General features: G+C 43.0%; 1 protein-coding gene across 6 annotated transcripts in view; it reads right to left on the reverse strand.

Moving 5' to 3' along the window:
* Positions 1–286: 286 nt before the first annotated feature.
* The window catches only part of PTDSS2 (phosphatidylserine synthase 2), an 83860-nt gene continuing 64909 nt past the window's right edge, over positions 287–19237 (reverse strand). For 4 of the 6 annotated variants that reach the window (XM_030560747.1, XM_030560750.1, XM_030560748.1 and 1 more), the window contains 5 exons: positions 17659–17777; positions 15602–15716; positions 12639–12784; positions 5554–5739; positions 287–2793 (listed from right to left, as the gene is read on the reverse strand). In XM_030560747.1, the coding sequence (XP_030416607.1) occupies positions 2649–2793; positions 5554–5739; positions 12639–12784; positions 15602–15716; positions 17659–17777 (711 nt within the window). In that variant the 3' untranslated portion in view covers positions 287–2648. Of the gene's footprint in view, positions 2794–3994; positions 4175–5553; positions 5740–11653; positions 11940–12638; positions 12785–15601; positions 15717–17658; positions 17778–19237 lie in introns of those variants that run through there. The other 2 variants (XR_004000130.1, XR_004000131.1) reach the window with 2 other exon arrangements.

The raw sequence follows: 19237 nt of genomic DNA on the forward strand, positions 1-19237 counted from the left end.
AGTTTAGAATAACCCAAGTTGTTTCACTTTAAGATCTTTTAATTCAGAGCCATTTCATTCAAAGTTAGTTACCTTTCAGGGAAGGGGAGGGGAATGCCACATGGAAGTGTGGCCATGGACATCTGGATAAATTTGTTACGTTAAGGGCCACTTGTCCAAAATCCCGTTACATGCAGTGGCAATCTAATGGTGCTTTCTGCTCACAGGAATGCATAAGATGTCCTATGAGCCATGCAACGCCATACCTACCATAGGTAGTGTGAAAGTAAACAACACAGACAGGTTATACCCAAGAATACACCAGCAAATATTTTATTTGTTCAGTTATCCAGCCTGTAACTTTAAAAGCTCCATGCTGAAGTGAACGTAGAGAGACACAAATTAGTGTTTTGTCTAGTACACCAGCTTCAGAATTAGGAAATGGACATTTCCCATAATTCCTTCAAATTTGCATATCAGAGTCCTCAGGGAAAAGAGTAAAATGCCAAGTTCTCCCCATTCCACCTGCCAGAATCACAAAACCGAAATAGGAATGTTTACGCATCCAAAGACAAGTCAGAAAAAGGACAATGGTGTGAACTAGCACAGTGAATGAAAAGATACACATCTGAGCCTTGCTGGAACCACATTAGCACATGTACACTAGTACTACCTACTAACAGTCAGTCAATAGTTGATAAGACTGGCATGAATCCATGTGAATGTGTAAAATTAATACTTGGGGGTGGAAAAAGACTTAAAATAAATGGATTTGCTCATCTCAGCCTCTGCCCATTTGAGAGTTTGTTAACATCTAGTTACACAACCATAGCATTCACCACATTACAGCAGATAAATCCTAAAGTTTAACAGCAGCTGTTTAATAGCTCACAATAGTACATTACGCACAATCAAGGAAGAAGCTTCATATGACCCCTCAGACTGATCAACCTCCCCTCAACTTACTGATCGTCATCATGAAGGGCAGCCACCATATTCCATCGATCCTGCCTCCTTTGTCCTGAAACTCTGCTTCATTTGTTGAGCTTTTTAGGTGCACTCATACTGTAGAATTTTTAATTAAATTCTACTCTGCTGCACATTGTTTAAAAGTCTGTGTCACTATCAACATGGGAGAGACACGGATTTTGCTTACCATTCAAGTATGAGCCCAAAATGGGTCAAAGATTTGTGCTTTGCTGCAGACAGCAGCTTTGGCTTGTGAGTCTCCAGCTCCCGTTGAAAGTTTGCGGTAAAGCTGTTTGGAAATTCTGAGCTTTTACTCTGTTTTCATATTTATATTATTTTCTTTTGTATAAATAAGCTTCTCTCAAAAGCAGTGTATAATGTGATTAGTAGCCAGATAAGACTGCTGTATTTTTAGAAAAGTTACGTTGGTTAAAGTTCTCTGTTACATTACAGGGGTCTGCATCTACGACAATATGGGAAAAGCTGACGTTCTATTGCAGCCACTACGTTTTAGGAGCAGTGACATTAGAAATGTCGGTTTTTCAATGTTATGAGACACTGAGTCACTGGCAAGAAGGCCAGCTAGCTTGAACAGCAGGTTCTCTTTCGTCACTCAGGAAAGGGCCACAAGTGATCAAGTCAACCCTATTCTTTCATCAGCTAGGACAGCAAAGTGTTTAGTGTCTGGTTATTGTGCAAGTGGCCGGCAGAATGCACATTTTCCAGTTGGTTTACGGTTGCTAAGAGCTCAGACCTAGGACTGGGAGGAATAGGACAACTCTGAAGGATGGCAGAACTTGACCTGCCTTCAAAGCGGAAGCAAAGAATGTAGCTGTCTTGGCAAGCAAAGAAAAATAATGCTTTAAGTATAAGGCAAATAACTTAAGAATTAGCTACCAGTTTTCTGTTTGTAATACACTTTGCTCCATTAGGCAATGGAGGTTAACGTTCGGATCTAAACTTCGATTATGTTGAGAGATGACCTGGAAAAAATGAACCAAAAGGAGAGGTTTTCTGTATAATCAGTGCTATGATGTAGTATGAAACAGTCATAGGTTGCACCATGGTAATGTAAGTCAGCTTTGAGAAAGGCAGCAAACCCCAGCACTGCAGGGGATGTAACAATTGTGTACTTTGTATTATATGCTGTGCAAGCGATGCAACTTGTTCATACGCTCCAGTCACATCACGAAGTTTATCTTGCTGCAGTTCTGTCCCTGAATTTCTGCTAATAGGTGGATGGAACCAACATTACATATATTACTTCACAGCTCAAGGTAGTTTCAGCAGAAATACAACATTATTCAGTGCCATGTATATTTAGTCCATAAAATGAGTGTTCCTAATGGCCCACCAAACAGTGGCAAAACAAATATCATGGGTCACTGGAAATTGGATCACTGGATTCCCTTTGCATTTAATTTAAAACTCCCCTAAATCCTTGATTTTGCAAGGAACAGACATTTATAAAACACACACGCAAAGATCCTTTCTTTTTCAGTAGTGTAGGTTGTGACTTCTGTCTATTGTAGTCTTTCTTCATCTTTGACTAGAAGGGCGTCATGGTGACATCTTTCCCGAGAAGATTTTCAGATGTGGGTAAACAATGGAAGTTTTCTAGGTAGAATAAGGTTGAGAGTCATGTCAAACAAGCTGACTTTCAGAGGTTGCTCTCTTAGCCCTTAGTCTGTTGTTTGGGTTCAAAGTTTTCTTTCCCTCAGTTTGTTCCCATTTTGCTCATCTGGTACTGGAGAATGTCCATCACCATTGCTTAAGCATTTGTCCTTTTCATATTTGTGCTCTTGCTGTTGTCGTCTTATCTCCTTACACCGCAAGGTAATGTCACTAAAAACAAAACAAGATTGTTAGTATTGACTTAAACACGCATTTCCGCTTAGATTTACAATAAAAACAATTGGACAAATATATCCTGGTGTCATTACGACACGGACAATTTGACTCATTTTGATTACTACTACAGCACTAAGTTTGTATGGACTTCCTTTATCCTGTAAGAAAGGGTATGGATTCAGTTGATGAAAACAATTTATTTACATTTAGTGCTAGTATTTACAAATAGTTACCACCATGCCCAGAAGTATAATGAACACAGGCTGCATTCTGCACAAGTGTAGCAGGGAAGCTGCCATGCAGGAGCTGGTCTCATTTCTTTGACCATACCCATTGACTGATTATAGAAGAGGAAGGCATATCTGTTTCTTCACACAGAGGTGCCATCACACTTGAGTAGTATCCAAACTGAGCGCGCATATTTAGATTGTGTGTCAGGAAATTAGGGAAAACTCTCAACCTGGATAACAGCACACTTCTTATAACTATGGCTGAGAGTCTGTCATAGAAGTTGTGAATTCTGTGACCTTCCATGACCTCCGCGACTTCTGGAGTGGCTGGTGCTGGTTCAGGGGCTGCAGTGTGGATATGTAGGAGGAGGCTCAGGGCTGAGGGATGTGGGGGGCACTTATCTGGGGGTGGGGAACTTCCCAGCTCCCATGAGCATGGCCCTGCAGCTCTTAGACGGGGTGTGTGTGTGCGCGCGTGTCTCTGTGTGTGTGTGAGAGAGAGAGAAGGCTCCACGCCATGCGCTGCCCATGCCCTCAGACCCCGCCCATGCCACTCCCATTGGCTGTGATATCTGGCCAATGGGAGCTGCGGCAGCTGGAGCTTGTGACAGGAGCAGCACAGCCCCTGCCCTGGCCCCTCCACCGCCTAGGAGCTGCAGGGATCCAGAGCAGGGTAGGAAGCCCCTGCCAGCCCCGCCAACCCTCCCCCAGCCAGCACCAGCAGAGGTCCCTTGCCACAGTCTCCCCGCACCCCCCCAACACAAGTAGGGGGCCCAGGTCAGCACCCGCAGCGCCCCCAGAGCACCTGCAGCCCCGCCCATGTTTTAGTCATGGTGGTACTTTTAGTAAAAGCAATGGACAGGTCACAGGCCTGTGAATTTTTGTTTACGGCCCATGACCTGTCCATGACGTTTACTAAAAATACCAGTGACTAAAACGTAGCCTTACTTATAACGCATATTTACCTTTGGTCCCCTGACTCTTGATCTATTTAACTCTCTGATCTTTGTTACCATCTTCGTGTCCCCAGATAGAGCACTTTACCAGGAAGGCGGTTGGAGTTATGCACCTTCATCTGTTCATTTCCGAAGTGACAATACTAGAGCTAGTCCCATGGAGCCATGCATTTGTCTCCAGACAACATGCTGAAAAAAATCTGTTTTCAGGCACACACAGTAACGCATCCTATTTGGCTGCTGGAAGTGCGTATGAACTACTCTGTCACTCTTCTGTATTAAGATATTTTAGCAGGGAGAAGAGAATTTCTGCCCTGTGGTAGATACTGAGGGAAGTGCACATCATGCTCACAAGCAGTTCGGCTTGGGTTACCTTCTGCACTCTAATGAGAACGATGTAACCTTTAGAAAGGGGCCCTGTCATCTAGGCAAGTGGCCAAGAGCATATAAAAATCAATAGATCATGCGTATGCACCTGCTGTGATTGTCAAAGATATATGTTTGTCATCCTGGAAATGTTACATCTCCCACCCACCATCTTTACAACTACACTCCCACAATGTTATATACAAAATATTTTGCATCTGTTGCATGTATGTATACACAGTCTGGGTAAATATCTTGGGTATTAGTTACTGGAGTTTTTCATCCAGACAGATGGTATTTTTAAACTAATCCCCTACTTTCAGTAGTTTCTTCAGCAATTTTCTCAAAATTATTTTCGGGTTGAAATTTCCAGTGGTTGGTCACCACATATAATTCTTTATTATTATCAAGCTGCCTAAAAATCATGAGTCATTTTTGCATTTTGACAATGAGGGTCTCATCACTTAGATTTCAAACAACATTTTCACTCTGATCATTCAAATGAGGCTTTGAAAATAATTCCAGTTTGATATGTATGTAGCCTTAAAAGACACTAGTGTCAGAAAGTAGCTTTAGAAACAGAGCTAGAGGGTATAAAAATATAGGCCAACATTTTAAAAAAAGTCACCAGTGAATTTGGTGCCCAACATGAGAAAAGTCTTAACAAGGCCGGATTTTCAGAGGGGGTTACTCAGTACTTTCTGAAAGCTGGGCTTCTTTAAAGGTGTCAAATTGGGCACCCAAAATCCCTAATGACTTGCGACAGCTGTGGCCATGGCATACTGAGCATCTGATGTATACAACTGGCCTTCACTTCAAAAGTATACAGCAATGTGTGAGGGTCACAGACTAGCTTTCAGATTTCTTGTTAAGTTCTTTAAAACAAGTAGTTATAAGTTGGTTGTCAGGATTCTGGTTACACTTATATTTAAATTACACTAAACAGAGTCAAGCATTGTGGATATTATGTGTTGAAGACTACCTACTCAAGTCTCCCACACAGACTTTATATTGTACACCTTCAATAGGCTGTTGGTAAGATGTGTTCCCCCTGGAAACTCAAGATTCTATAGAGAGTTTTTAAAAGATACACTTTGAAAGTCTTTTGTTCTACAATACATGACTTGTTTACATGGGCTGGCTAAGCCTGGTCTTGGCGCACTGGTGCTCATTGGAATCTGAGCTCTATCACCTTTGCTTACCGAATGAAAAAGCGCCATATTGTCCAGGTGAGCACAAGCATGATTCCAAGTATCCAACATTGGGTAATGTAGAAAGGAAGGGACAGCATTAAGGTGTAAGGGTCATACTTCACAACAATCAGAAACTCTGTGACTGTGATAGCAGCAACTAGCCAGGCCTGTTGACCCAATTTCTTATGGAACTTCCTGAAACAGAGACATTAAGTGATTAGTATTTTAGTAGCAAATGTACAATGGAAAATACCTTTATAAAAATAAGAGGGAGGATAGGAATATGTATTTCATCTTTACCCACTTGCGTGAATGTCTACTTTTAACCATTACTATGGATGTACAGACACACTACAGATTGGTATGCCAAAGTATTTTCCCTCTAACCCGGAATACTTTGTTCTCCCTTACAGCCCATTTCAGAGGTTCTGAGAACGTTACATGAATTAATCCTCAGTATCTTTGTAAGGTAGGCAAGTATCTCCATTTCAGTAGATCTCTGAACAGGCACAAAGCAATTTCCTGACCAAGTCAAGATCATAGACAGTCAACGGTGAAAGTGGGGTTATAACAGAGGAACTGACTCCCAGATCATCTTCTATCAACACTAAGCCACATTCCACACTTTGTTACATACAGTACTTAATGCCTTTAAGTAACAATGTGATTGATCTATATTCTGAGCCCTATTATCTTCCAAACAAAAGCTACCCACTTAGTCCTATCTGACCATCTCTTAAGGGACTGAAAAGCAAGATGCTTAATATCAGAAAATAAGACACTAGAAGAGGCAAGGGAGCTAGAATGCTTTTGGTGGCATAATTAACTACTAGCATAAACATTCTCAGTATTTAATCTCCCCTTGAATTAGTCCTTATGAAGTGCCAGGAAAGCAAAAGGGGAATTGCAACACTGTAGTGACACTCAAACTAAACCCTACCAAAACTCAAGATAGTAAGCAAACCCTCTGAATACTTACAAGGAGAAGCCAAGGCAATAAGTCTGCTAGGATATGCTTACACTGCAATTAAAAACCTGCAGTTGGCCTATGACGCAGGCTGAAGGGGCTTGGGCTAAGGGACTGTTTAACTTTGGAGTAGACATTTGGGCTCCGGGGGCAGCCTGAGTTTTGGGACTTCCCACCTCACAGGTTACATACCCATGAGGAACAAATTTCAGAAAACCTGTTCAAAAATTAGCCATCTAACAATAAAAAGCCATTTGACTCAAACTAAACTATGCCAAGTACCAGGCTTTGGAAGGCAGATGGCCACACTTCACCTAGCTCGGCCAACAATTCTCTGTATTCACTTTCTACGGTACACATTCTTTCAAAACAACTGTGGGATTACTATCCGCATTACCAGAGAGCCTAGCCGCCCTAGTCAAGGACCAGGACCCCACTCTGCTAGGCACTGTACAAATCAAACACAAAGATTGCCCCTGGTTTATATGACAGCTAGAGACACTGCCACTACACTTTTCTAGGCACTGTCCTCTTCCCTCCCACCCCTCACAGCTAATCCTCAAGCCTTCTACCAGCAGCTCTCATCTCTAAATTAAAGTTCGTCTGTGTCCCACAACACAAAATCAGAACAAAAGTTTCACTCTCAAGCCCTAATACAGATGACTGCATTTTACCTTTAACATCGTCCCATTCTGTCTCTTTGGTAAGAAGCAGAGGCAAACCACACAAAGAATATAGCATTTTTCTTCATTCATCAGGAGTAGGAGAGCTGTTTCCTCTGATAGCCTCTCACACTTTTACTTGATTTCTACTTCATTCTGTGTTCACTCCCCTGCATGCTCCCGCCCTTTGCCCAGCCCTCCCATGGTCTTCCATTCTGAGTGCATCCCAAGCTGCTAAGTGAAACACAACCATGGGGAGCACAGCACAGAGTGGCAGAGCCACTGGGGCAAGGTGGAGGGGAAGGGGAGCAGCATGGCAGAGACCAGGAACTAGAAAGCTACATAAGGTTGGGGAATGAACATGTCAGTGTGACTACAATGCTTTCTTCAGCAGTTCTTTAAAAAAAAAGAGAGAGACCTGCCTTGGGAATTTCCAGCTTGCTCATGACATCTGCTCTAGAGCTTCTAACTTGCTGGGGCTCAGCTGGAGCACCAAACATACATCAAAAAGGACAAAGTTCAGAAGCCACCCACAATACTTTGAGACAGTCTCTGCCTTGTTCTGCCAGGCTGTGGAAAAGGAGCAGAAGTCATCCATAAATCCTTCACTGGGGCTTCCCCCAGCTCAATATGTGCAGGGCTGATGTAATGGTCTCCTATGCCTCCCTCCTGCAGCTCCTGGTGCAGGTGGTGTGTGATGGGGAGGGGAGTGGCTGGAGGGCACTGAACTCTTTCTATCTGCAGCTGGTGTATGGTCCCTTGGGAACCGTACCCAGCTACTGCAAGCTAGAATACCTCTAAGATGCTCTAACCTGTGCCGGGGCAGAACACTTCGGAGCCATCGTTGGATGTTTATATTCTCAGCTTCCCTTTTCCCCTCTCCAGGGCTGCAGTTGGTGGCTGTATTGGGGAAGGGATCCATCTTTGAACTGCTTACCCCCCTTGGTTCAGGTAAATCCACTCAAAACCATCATGTTCCCTTGGCTCCCACTACTGGCAGCAGTAGTGTAGCTAGCGGGGTGCAGGGGAAGCAGCCACTTCCCCTCAGCACATTTTCAAAAAGCAGCGCCTGCTGGGCTGGCGCTGGCGGCAGCATGGCCAGAGGAGCCATGGGGGGGTGGGGGGGACACGGCAGGTGCGGCCAGAGCAGCGGGGGGGCTGGCTCCTTGGCCATTGCGCCCCACGCTCAGCACGGCCCCAACATCGCGACAGCCACCTCCTGCGGCGGCTCAGAGGCCAAGCGCTCCCCGACCCTTGCTGAGGTGGGGGGAGGCGAAAGGGCCCCTCCGCCTTTAAGGCCGCCTGGCTGGTGAGCCCCGTGTGGAGTGCAACGAGCACCGGGAGCAGGCCGGGGACAGGTGGCGGCGCAGGACGGAAGGTGAGTGGCGGGGGTCCGGTGCCTTGCACTGGGGAGCCTGGGCGAGGGGCTCCCCGGGGCTGGGCCCGCAAAGCAGGGGCGCAGACTGCGCTGTCTGGACGGGAGGCCCTGGCGCAGCGCAGGAGCCTGTAGCCCAGGGCAGGGGGGATGGGATTCCGTGGGTGGGACTGGGAGGCGCAGCCCAGCGGGGGACACCTGCAGAGTGTGCTGGGCAGGAGAGACTCTCCCGGGACCGTGGGGGGACGGGGTATCCGCACCCCCAGGAAGCCCACAGGAGTCCTGAGCCAGGCCCTGGGGTTAATCTGGGGGTGGTAGAGGGCAGGGGAAACAAGAGAAGTCAGGGGGCGTGGCCAGAGGAGGAGCCAAGGGGGGTGCCTTTTTATGTTTGCCCCCCTACACTTAGAACCTGGCTATGCCACTGACTGGCTGGCAAGCAGGCACTGAAGCAACCAGAACTATTCGCTTCTCTCCCCTACGATGCAACAGGTGACCAACTAGGGAGCTGCTAGACAGCTCCAGCAGGGAATGGACAGAAGTCTCTCAGCATTACCAGATAAGAACAGAGCTGCTCCTGGGGCTGCTGCAGAAGAAGTGGGGGAGATGCCTCCCCATAGCAGAACTGCATGACACAGCCCAGGAACACATCCACTCATAATTAAATACTCATTTTTCTTAAGCATGTGGCCCTTGAGAGCCATGTGTTTGACACCATCGCTCTATCTCAAGTTAGACAGAATGGTCCAGGTATTCTGGGGAAAACAAAATAGGGTAAATGGAGCATAAATTACTGTCTGATGCAGATGGAGTCGGAGAGACATACTCCAATTTAAAAAAGCCTCCTGGCTCTAGAACAAGGGATCTTTAGAGCCACAGTACAAGGTATTGTCTGGTGTGACTAGGATTAAATAGGCTAAGATGGAAATATAGTGACAAACGGAGACAGAAAGAAATCAAAAGTATTCCAAAAACCTTGTTCTGCCCTACATCTATTGAGGAGAGTAGGCCAGCAAAGCAGAAAGCTGGCTATTTTCATGTGCCTTGATTATAAAGCCATTCCTTCAGGAACCCTGCTTGTGAGAGAACTAAGAGTCCCAGGTGACCACTGATGAATGGGCCATACTCAGACTGAGAATGTTGAAGGAACATAAGCTGGTTAGGGGCTCTTCATTTGGGAAAGAATTTTAAAGGGAAGTCACTCTTCTGCTCGAGGACCAAGTATAAAACCCATGGTCTTATTCCAGGCTTTCTGAAAAAGGTTTGACACCCGAAACAGGAAGATACAGAGAGAGCGTAACCCCAGATGCCATGCACCTAGCAGGTAAGTCCACTGCACCAGAGGATTATTTAAGAAAGAATCCGCCTAGATTCAGAACTTTTCTGCTCTTAACTGGGGACAATTTTGATGGGACAAGTGGGATATCAGAATGACAAAAGCCTCTCAGCACCAGAACTGTAAGTCTCATGGCCCGTTAAAGTAAATTTTAGATGCTCTATCAGGAGGACCAGAACGTTCTAGCCACTCTGGCACTAAAAATTGTTGAAATGATCACAAATGACTCTGAATTGGGAGAGAAGATGAATATCTTAGGCCATGTCTACATCTAAAATTTTGCAGCGCTGGTTGTTACAGCTGTATTAGTACAGCTGTATAGGGCCAGCGCTGCAGAGTGGCCACACTTACAGCAACCAGCGCTGCAAGTGGTGTTAGATGTGGCCACACTGCAGCGCTGTTGGGCGGCTTCAAGGGGGGTTCCGGGAACGCGAGAGCAAACCGGGAAAGGAGACCAGCTTCGCCGCGGTTTGCTCTCGCGTTCCCCGAACCACCCTGCAAACCGCAGGGAAGGAGACCTGCTTGCTCGGGGTTCCGGGAACGAGAGAGCAAACCGGGAAAGGAGACCAGCTTCGCCGCGGTTTGCTCTCGCGTTCCCGGAGCCACCCAGCAAACCTCAGGGAAGGAGACCTGCTTGCTCGGGGTTCCGGGAACGAGAGAGCAAACCGGGAAAGGAGACCAGCTTGATTACCAGAGGCTTCCTCCTTCCACGGAGGTCAAGAAAAGCGCTGGTAAGTGTCTACATTGGATCACCAGCGCTGGATCCTCTACACCCGAGACAAAACGGGAGTACGGCCAGCGCTGCAAACAGGGAGTTGCAGCGCTGGTGGTGCCCTGCAGATGTGTACACCTTCAAAGTTGCAGCGCTGTAACTCCCTCACCAGCGCTGCAACTTTCTGATGTAGACAAGCCCTTAGTTTAGAGCTTTATTGCTTCCTATGCTGAATATTGTAGGATTACAGAAGCTGGTTAGGTCTTTGGCTGGCCCTGCAACAGTTTTGCCACCCAGGAATAAGACATCCTGATGCTGAATCTGGCAACAGGTGACCAATGGAATATCCTAGGCTTTATCCCTTTTTAAAGAATTGAGAGGCCACAGCTGTTTTCAGATGGAACAGACTGGATGTGTTTAGAGTGTACCTAGAAGTAAGTATTCAGAACAGCCTGCTCTTCACCAATAGCTTCTTCTTACAATTCAGAATTGGAAGAGTCCATCAATACGGTTCTTGACTCAAGGTGATTTGAAGTGGAACAAACACCAAGACAAGCGGTGAAAAAAGGAGTAGAATGTCATCTCTCATGTGACAGTGTGAGACGCAAGAAGGAACCACAATCAGACTAAGCAGACAGAGGATACTAATGAGATACCAGTGGCATTAGATTCCACAGCCTTCCATAAAGAACGTACAGAAGTTTGTTTTTCTGATTCATCAGCAGATTATCTCAAATACGCCAATGGCAGTCACTTTACCTAGCAAGAGAAACAAAAAGGTAGCTAAAGATGGTCGTGGTGACATGGTACTTGGGATGAGTTTGTCTATTCACTAGATGAATACCTCATTTTTGTGACTCAATTCACTGAAAGAATGGCAACATGCTGAATCAGCAATGAAAAACTAATGACTGATGATTCTCCTAAGTCTCAATGTTATGCCATGTGGTTGAACAGAAGGCAAAGGAGTTGCCTTTTCAACCCAAACACAGGAACCAAAAGATGGGGTGTGTTGCTAAGGAGAGGAGCTCACCAAGCAGAGGTAGAGACCTCATCTTACCTTTGAAATGGAGGCTTATCCCAAACCAGTAGGTCAAACACCAGGTGGCAGGGGACCACCTGTTACTGCTGAATGTCCTTAAATCCAACTAAATAATCTGGATTGACCCTTCTTTCCAGATCTATGTGTCAAAGCCTTGCAAGTGAAACTGATCTTCAGTGTCGAAACCCCAAATTCTGAACACAGACATTTTTTGTGTTGGTCAGTGACAGACAACAAGTATCCCTTGAAGCCAGAGGTAGTGTCTGCCTTAAGAAGCGTGGTCAGCCAATTTGTGACATTACCACTGTAAATTAACAGAAAAACTGAACTTGAGAACTAAGCATTCTCACACTTTACAGTCTGCAGAAACAATAAAAGCAGCAATGACAAATATGATGCTTAAATAGGAGCCATCTGACAGGTGCCTAGTACGTGCACTGTTGTGGGGGAGGGGGTTCTTTGCCCTAAAATGCATCACCAGAGGGTCCTCTGATTTCCATGGTGGTGCCACAAAAGCTCCAGAGGACCAGAAAAGTGTTGAAAGATAGCTGAAGAAAGAAGCACCTTTACAAAAAAGGGTTTAGGGCTGGACCATGCAGTCCTTAGAAGCTAAGTCTAAGCACTGTAGCACCAGGCTTGTAAATGAGAAAGGAGTTCAGTGTCACCTCACACAAATAAAACAAGTGTTCCAGGTAATTCAAATGTTTATAGAACATTTTCAAAGAATATGGTAACTTTCTGTTCAAGAAAAACTGAAATTTAATACTGCGCATGTAAAATGGTCTATACGGACACCTGTTATCTATCGTGTGTAGCCTACAAGAGGAGATATGTTTTAACAATCAAGGTGCACAGTGGAAAACAAAGCAAGTGCTGAGGGCTGAAGGCTTCTTTGCCTCAAAAGGCTGATCCACTTCTATGGTACTTGCACCAACAAACTGCAGCAAGGCTAAAGAGAAAGCAATTAAAGCTTGACACTGCACAGAAAAAATGACTGGCTTACGGGTCATCCATGAAGTCGTAGATCTCCCTCATGCCCACACCTCCCACATTGACAAAGAAGACAAGTCGTAACAGGACCAAGTAATGCTCGGGTGGCATCCACAGGACAAACTTCAAGTAAAAGGTGTTCAGCTCTGCCAATAAAAACTGAGAAAAAAAAAGGATAATTTAAATAATTTAACTAAAAAAGATTCAGTGAGTAAAGCCTGGACTACTCCCACCCCTTACATTTATTCCTAAAATAGAAACGTATACTCAGACTTGCACAGAGAGGGCCCCATAAGAAGCAACTAGAAAACATGCCTTTCTGCTTGCTCTGAATTATGCAGTGCTACCTTCCAGTCACATCTTGAAGTATAGTTGAAAATGCCAAGCAATGGCAGTTGTACTTAATCTCCAGATTAGGGGTGAAAACCGGGCTCCACTATGGAGGACTATGCAAAACTCCCGCTAACTTCAACAGGATCAGGATGTCACTCTAGAATTTGGGAACCTATTAAAGCTAATGGGGGTTGTAGGCCCAGATGAGCATTCCAAGATTAATTATTAAGAAAGGTCTGAGGGAGCAGGGGAACAAGCCTCCTCTTCATGGGAGTTCTTACATATGACTCATGCGGGGGATAGGGGAGGAGGGTTTGCCAGAAGCAGAGGGACCAAGGAGAAGTTCAAGAAGCACTAGTGCTTCCTGCCCTCTTCACTCAGCTAACTTCCCGTAGTTCATCATAAGGAAGGAGCTTTCTTTACCACTTTCTCCTGTGCGCGCATGTGCGCGCGCACACACACACACACACACACACTATGACTGAGGTAACGTCGCACCTGGACCCTTCCGATCTCAGCAGCCCTGACTCAGTCAGTAGGTCTTTAGAGAGGGCATGGGGAATGAGACTATAGAGGGCTGCCAGGAGTAGAGAAGTCAAAAGAAAAGTGGGAAATACATGCTTCCTCAGCTTCCTTTGCTCTCCCATTTCATGTTGCGTTCACTGAAAAAGGGAGATTTGGACAAAACTTGGTTAAAGCTTGAGCTAAAGTTATTGCCACTGGTTCCACAACATTCTACTCCGTCCCAGCTCTCATGCTATGCCCTCCATCAACATATGAGCACCTGTCAGGTGCCATAAGAACATTAAACGGGTTTTATGGGGGGTCTCCATGGAAGCGATTAGAATATTTTTTAAAAAATAATGTTTTTGTAAGGCACACGGGTGAGGCACCAATGAAGTGTGGCAGCAACCTTAATTCTATTTTTAACCAAGTTTATCTGGCGATTTATATAATTTTAGAATGACCACTAATGAATCCTAAAAGCATAAAAGTTGTCCTTCCAATGGCTACTGAAGAGGCTGATTATAGATACACACACAATACCAGGAAACATAAGCAACAGATCCAGTTTGGGGCACTAATTACACAAGTGTCACTGACAAGATTTCACTGAGCAGCAGTAATTAAATATTTACTTAGTGAGTTTATAGATGAACTGAAGTTTTAAAAGTGACAGAAAGAACCCCTACAGGGGGAGTCACTTCAGTTATGGTATATGGTAGACTTGAGTTGAAGGATGTTTCTTGCACCAAAGATTAAATATAATGAAAAATATTAGCAAGTAATGATTAAATCTGAGGTATATCTGTGAGATGAAGCTAGTTTAACAATCACAAATCAGATGCAAGCTGTTTTTGCCCAGAGAATCACTATGACTTGAGTTTGCCCCAGACTAACATGAACTTGACAGCTTCTTCAGGTTTAGCAATGGGCATTGCCAACTAATGGCTGGCTCTTTCTTATTGTGCATGAAAGTTACTTTCATATTGGGTTCCAGGACCTCTTCATAGATATGCAGAATGTTTTATTAATATTGCTGTCACTTCAACTCCCATAAAGAAATTGTATCAATCTGAGCAAATCCATTGTGGCATATGAATCTAACATACAAGACAAATTTTGTATTACAGAAAGTTTGGTGGTCTGAATTTTTATTCAAATTGACTATCGTCTATGTGTTTGCAAAGTGCCTAACATATGTTGTAGGTGTGCTCCCACAAATTGTTAATCACATATAATACATTACTTGCTCCAAAAGGACAGTTCTACAAACCTGCCATTTGTCTTCTCCAATGAGAGTGAATTTAGAATACATAACAATCTAAGATGCCCCACAAAGCAAATTGGATTAAAAAAATTTACTAGGCAACCCTTAAAATAACAATGCCATCAGATTTTCATAGCAATCATTCATCCTCCGCTAATTTAGAATGATTAAGCAGCAGTTAGAACAGTCTGCTTATCAAATGTACAGATTATTTATATTTATATATAGTATCATGTAAATAATACAGTCCAATATCTAGAAAAAGCATCAAAAGCATTTCAGTCTGCTGCGTTTTTGCATTTCTCCACTTACTCTGGATATGACTGTTTGGGACAGTGATATAAATACATTTAACACATAAATACCCCGGAGAACAGAGCTAGACAAAACCAAGTGTCCAATACGATCAAATTGTTTAGTTCCCTTGTCTTTTCTTTGATGTTAGTTAGATAGGCCTGAACCAAAACACTATGTTCTAGATCCATAGTGCCCAGAGCCTGAAGTGTTGAGCGCTAAGGTTCTGGTTTGAAACTCTCTCTAATTTTAATCTGATAATACTCCCCTGGAAGTGGGGAACAAAAGGGATATTTTCATATGAAGTCTGCAATTTGGGCAGCACAATTTATAAATTTAATTACGCTTAGCATGCATGTTAAGCTACTTAGAATTGAAGTATATCACTCAGTAATCAACATTAAAAATAGTTTTGAAAAATCAATTTACAGATAGGAAGAAAGACAGTCCCAATTCCAGGGTGTCACACATAGTACGGCCAAGATTGGCAGGAAAAAAAAATAAAATTCCCATTAACACATTTATGAGTGCTGCAAACAAGTCATTTTACCAGTTAGTTTAAAAAGAAGTTTCCTTACTACAAAGATGATGCCACAAACTGCTAGCCATCTGCGTAGGCTGGATGCTGGCTTCCACTCAAATTTGACCCAGCTATAGGGTGTGAACTGGAAAGCAATTCTCTTTATTTTACCTCTGAAAAAAAGTCACCACACATCACTCTTATACCAGTTTTAAAGGAACAGAAAATATCCAATCTTTACAAACACATTTTAAATTTTTTTAAATCAGGCATCAGTTCAAGCCACCAAACTTTTCTGCACTGAGCTAGGGGCCCTCTTTTCCCCCTGTATTAAACCCACCTTTATATGAAAGCAGCAGTGAGTCAATGTACTCTTATTTAAAAACCTGCTAAGCAGCATATCAATTGAATTTTTACAAAACTAAATTTACAGAGACATTGCACTAAGTACATAGTTCCTATCCTGGGTGCCATCAAGTAAGAGCAGTCTCCACAAACCTAATTCAGAACCAGCAGTGCATGGTATTAGAGCATAACTATTATCCAAGGACATTCTTCAAAAACTTAGGAGTTGAAGAAATAATGGTATAATGCTACTGAAGCTTTGAATGTTCTTGACCTGATCACTCATAAGTAGGTTAGCGTACACCCTTGCTCACAAAAGTATTTTCTATCCAGAGCTGAGGCATTCTACAGCTCCTGTCTGTATTTATTTCAGGTTAATCTATAAACGTGTCTGGTTTCCACACAACACTGCCATTTCTAGATTTTACAGTCAATGTGGAAGACGCTATTCTAGGAGGATGTATTTTCACTACACAAAACAAAGTTCACGTTAATATTTAACTCAGCATCAGTGGTCACAAAATAATGTGCTTCAATCTTCACTGAATACATCTTTCAGTTACATAACCACAGTGTCCTTTAACTGCCCAAATTATGCGATCACATGTGCACAGATTTGAATGAAATACAAGTCTCAGAACAAGCAGCACGATCTTCCACCACCATTTCAATTCTGGAACTCTTGGTATTACAGGCACTTAAACCTGCTTCTACAGCAGAGGGTCATACAGCCAAAAAGGCCAGTTTTACTACGATCACCGATGAGAAAATGGCACCCGAGACATGTGGTCAGAAAAACTGGAAACAAAAAGGATGCTAATGTAGTTTACATTATTTTGTTGCATTTAATAAGTCAGACTTCCTAAATTATCTAGTTCCCACCTTGTCTCTTTTCTATACCCCATATCTTAAACTAGAACTCTCTAGCTGTTCATTTACAGATATGATCATTAGAATAGTTTCACTGAAGACACCAGGGAAATGATGAAATGTCTGAATGGCATACAGCTCTCCTTTATCTGTTAATATAGGCTGAAGCGCTGAGTTGTCACAGCTTTGAGACACACATCTGTGGATGTGCAATTCAACTTGTCCTTAACACTGCTTAAAAAGTCCTAAATGCCAACCTAATTCAAGCAACTGAAAACAGTAAGGTAAGAGCAGAGCAGCACCCACCAGTACATTTCAAGAATGCTGGCACTAGAGCTCAAGTTAGAAGACATTCGTTTTAGAAACAGAGGGTTAAGATATGCTAAGTTGCCATATAGCTTTTATTGTTGTCTCAAGATAAAGCTGGTTCTTAACAGGAGCCAGACTCTGATAGCATTTTAACCTGCTGCCTACTCAGGAAAATCAGATTAAGCAACTGTTGCTCAATTACAAAACCCAAAAGAACAAGTTGGCTCCTTCATGACATAAGTCTGTTTCATCACACAGGCCCTTACATTATTTCCAACGTAAGCCTCAATAGTGCTAATAAGGCAAACAGAACAAAAGCCCTCCCCTTCTCACAGAAGTGAGCAGGTTTCCTTAAGATGTCCCTTTAAAACTCAGAGCATGTTAGCTGAACAAAGTCATACAAAATTCCCCATATTAGGTTTATTTACAAAATTAGTTTACAGATTCTTGTTTTGAGCATAGCAATTAAATCCTTAAATCAAATAAAACTTCACCTATGATTCAGTATTTTAGTATCTTTGAAGTAAAATCCCCAAACTCATTTGAGTTCTGCTACGTTTGGTTATGGAAAATTTTTCTAAAGTAGCATACTTGTATGTAGGAATGTTCCAAAGTCCTTGCCATTTATATGTTTTCAAAGAAAGCCACCCCAAAGTCTTCATTCCACAATAAATCCCAAATCCATTGCATAAGATTACGTCCATTATCCACTGAAAGGAAAAAAAAAAGTATTTAAGCAGCAGAACTACAAAACTGAAGCTTAATGGTCTAGTGAAGGCTATAAAATGGAAATACTATATACTTTTATGTGCAGGTACATGTTTTCATGAAAGAGGAATGAGTTCTTACAGAATCGCTAGTTCATCCAATATTAAGATTCTTTGGCTACATGCCTCACACCTCCTGAAAATCTAGCTAACCAGATACTCATTTGATGGACATCAGATTTTTAAACACAGGGAAGAGTAAACCTTCTTCTTGATATATCAGTCCTATTACAGTAAACTGACCTCTCACTGCTCATTATGGTTGTGGCTCCATACACTGCCTATCTCTAGTGGGAACGTCTTAAAGCACACTAAAGAGTACACCTCTACCCTGATATCATGCTGTCCTCGGAGTCAAAAAAATCTTACTGCGTTATAGGTGAAACCGTGTTTTATCGAACTTGCTTTGATCCACTGGAGTGCACAGCCCCCCCTCCCCCTGAGCACAGCTTTACCACCTTATATCCGAATTTGTGTTATATCGGGTAGTGTTATATCAGGGTAGAGGTGTATTACCAGGTTGTGTTGCACTGGATTTTGCTGTGCATGGTATTTAAGGTGTTTCTTGATCTTGAGCCTGTCATTCTCTATGTATCCAGCTGGATTATTTGTCTCCAGGTTCAGGATGTAAAGTTCATGGGAGAGCTTAATTTCTCCCGTGCCCTATATTTACTGTTGAGCATTAATTCCTGAAAGGGGTCTCAGAGCTGGGAATATTGGCTGCTTTTTTAATTCAAAACTTGTGAGCAACTTTGAGAGGTGCAAACTTCATTAGTTGTACTATGACAGCTTCCGATAATGCTATCTATTGATCAAATAGATATTTTCTTTAGGAATGTGTTTAAAAAGATAAAGCAAACATTAAAAAAATGTTACAGCTCTAACAATAAGAAAGCACTTTTCCCCAAAGAGTTGACATTACATAAAAAGTAATTTATGCAAAAAAAAAATCTATAGATAAATAGCATCACATCCAGGGAAGCTTGTTGCAAACTTTGAACACTTGTGTCTGATGGCATCCTGCAGAAGATGAAGTCACACTTCAAATTGTATGGCCTGTGTTGTGAAGGTAGCCAGACTAGATTATAGTAGTGCCGTCTGGCCTTAAAAAAAAGTGTTAAGTATCTTAAGGCATCTATGGCTACAATTGGTAGACAAAACTAAAATCTTGGAGTTTAGCGTAATTGAGACATTGCATGCTCCCATCTGCACTACAAGACCAAACTCTTTAAATGGCATTGGGGATGACTTTCTGATTTGAACTCCCAACACAATAGAAGGGACCTAGTTAAGACAGATTTACTTTACTGTACTGTAGCAATGTTTTTAAAAAAGCACCTATGTTTGTTGTCAGATGAACAGAGAAAAATGGGTTTTCATAGAAGATTCAAAATACCAAAAAA

The sequence above is a fragment of the Gopherus evgoodei genome, chromosome 4 (assembly GCF_007399415.2).
Source record: "Gopherus evgoodei ecotype Sinaloan lineage chromosome 4, rGopEvg1_v1.p, whole genome shotgun sequence".
Lineage (NCBI taxonomy): Eukaryota > Metazoa > Chordata > Testudines > Testudinidae > Gopherus > Gopherus evgoodei.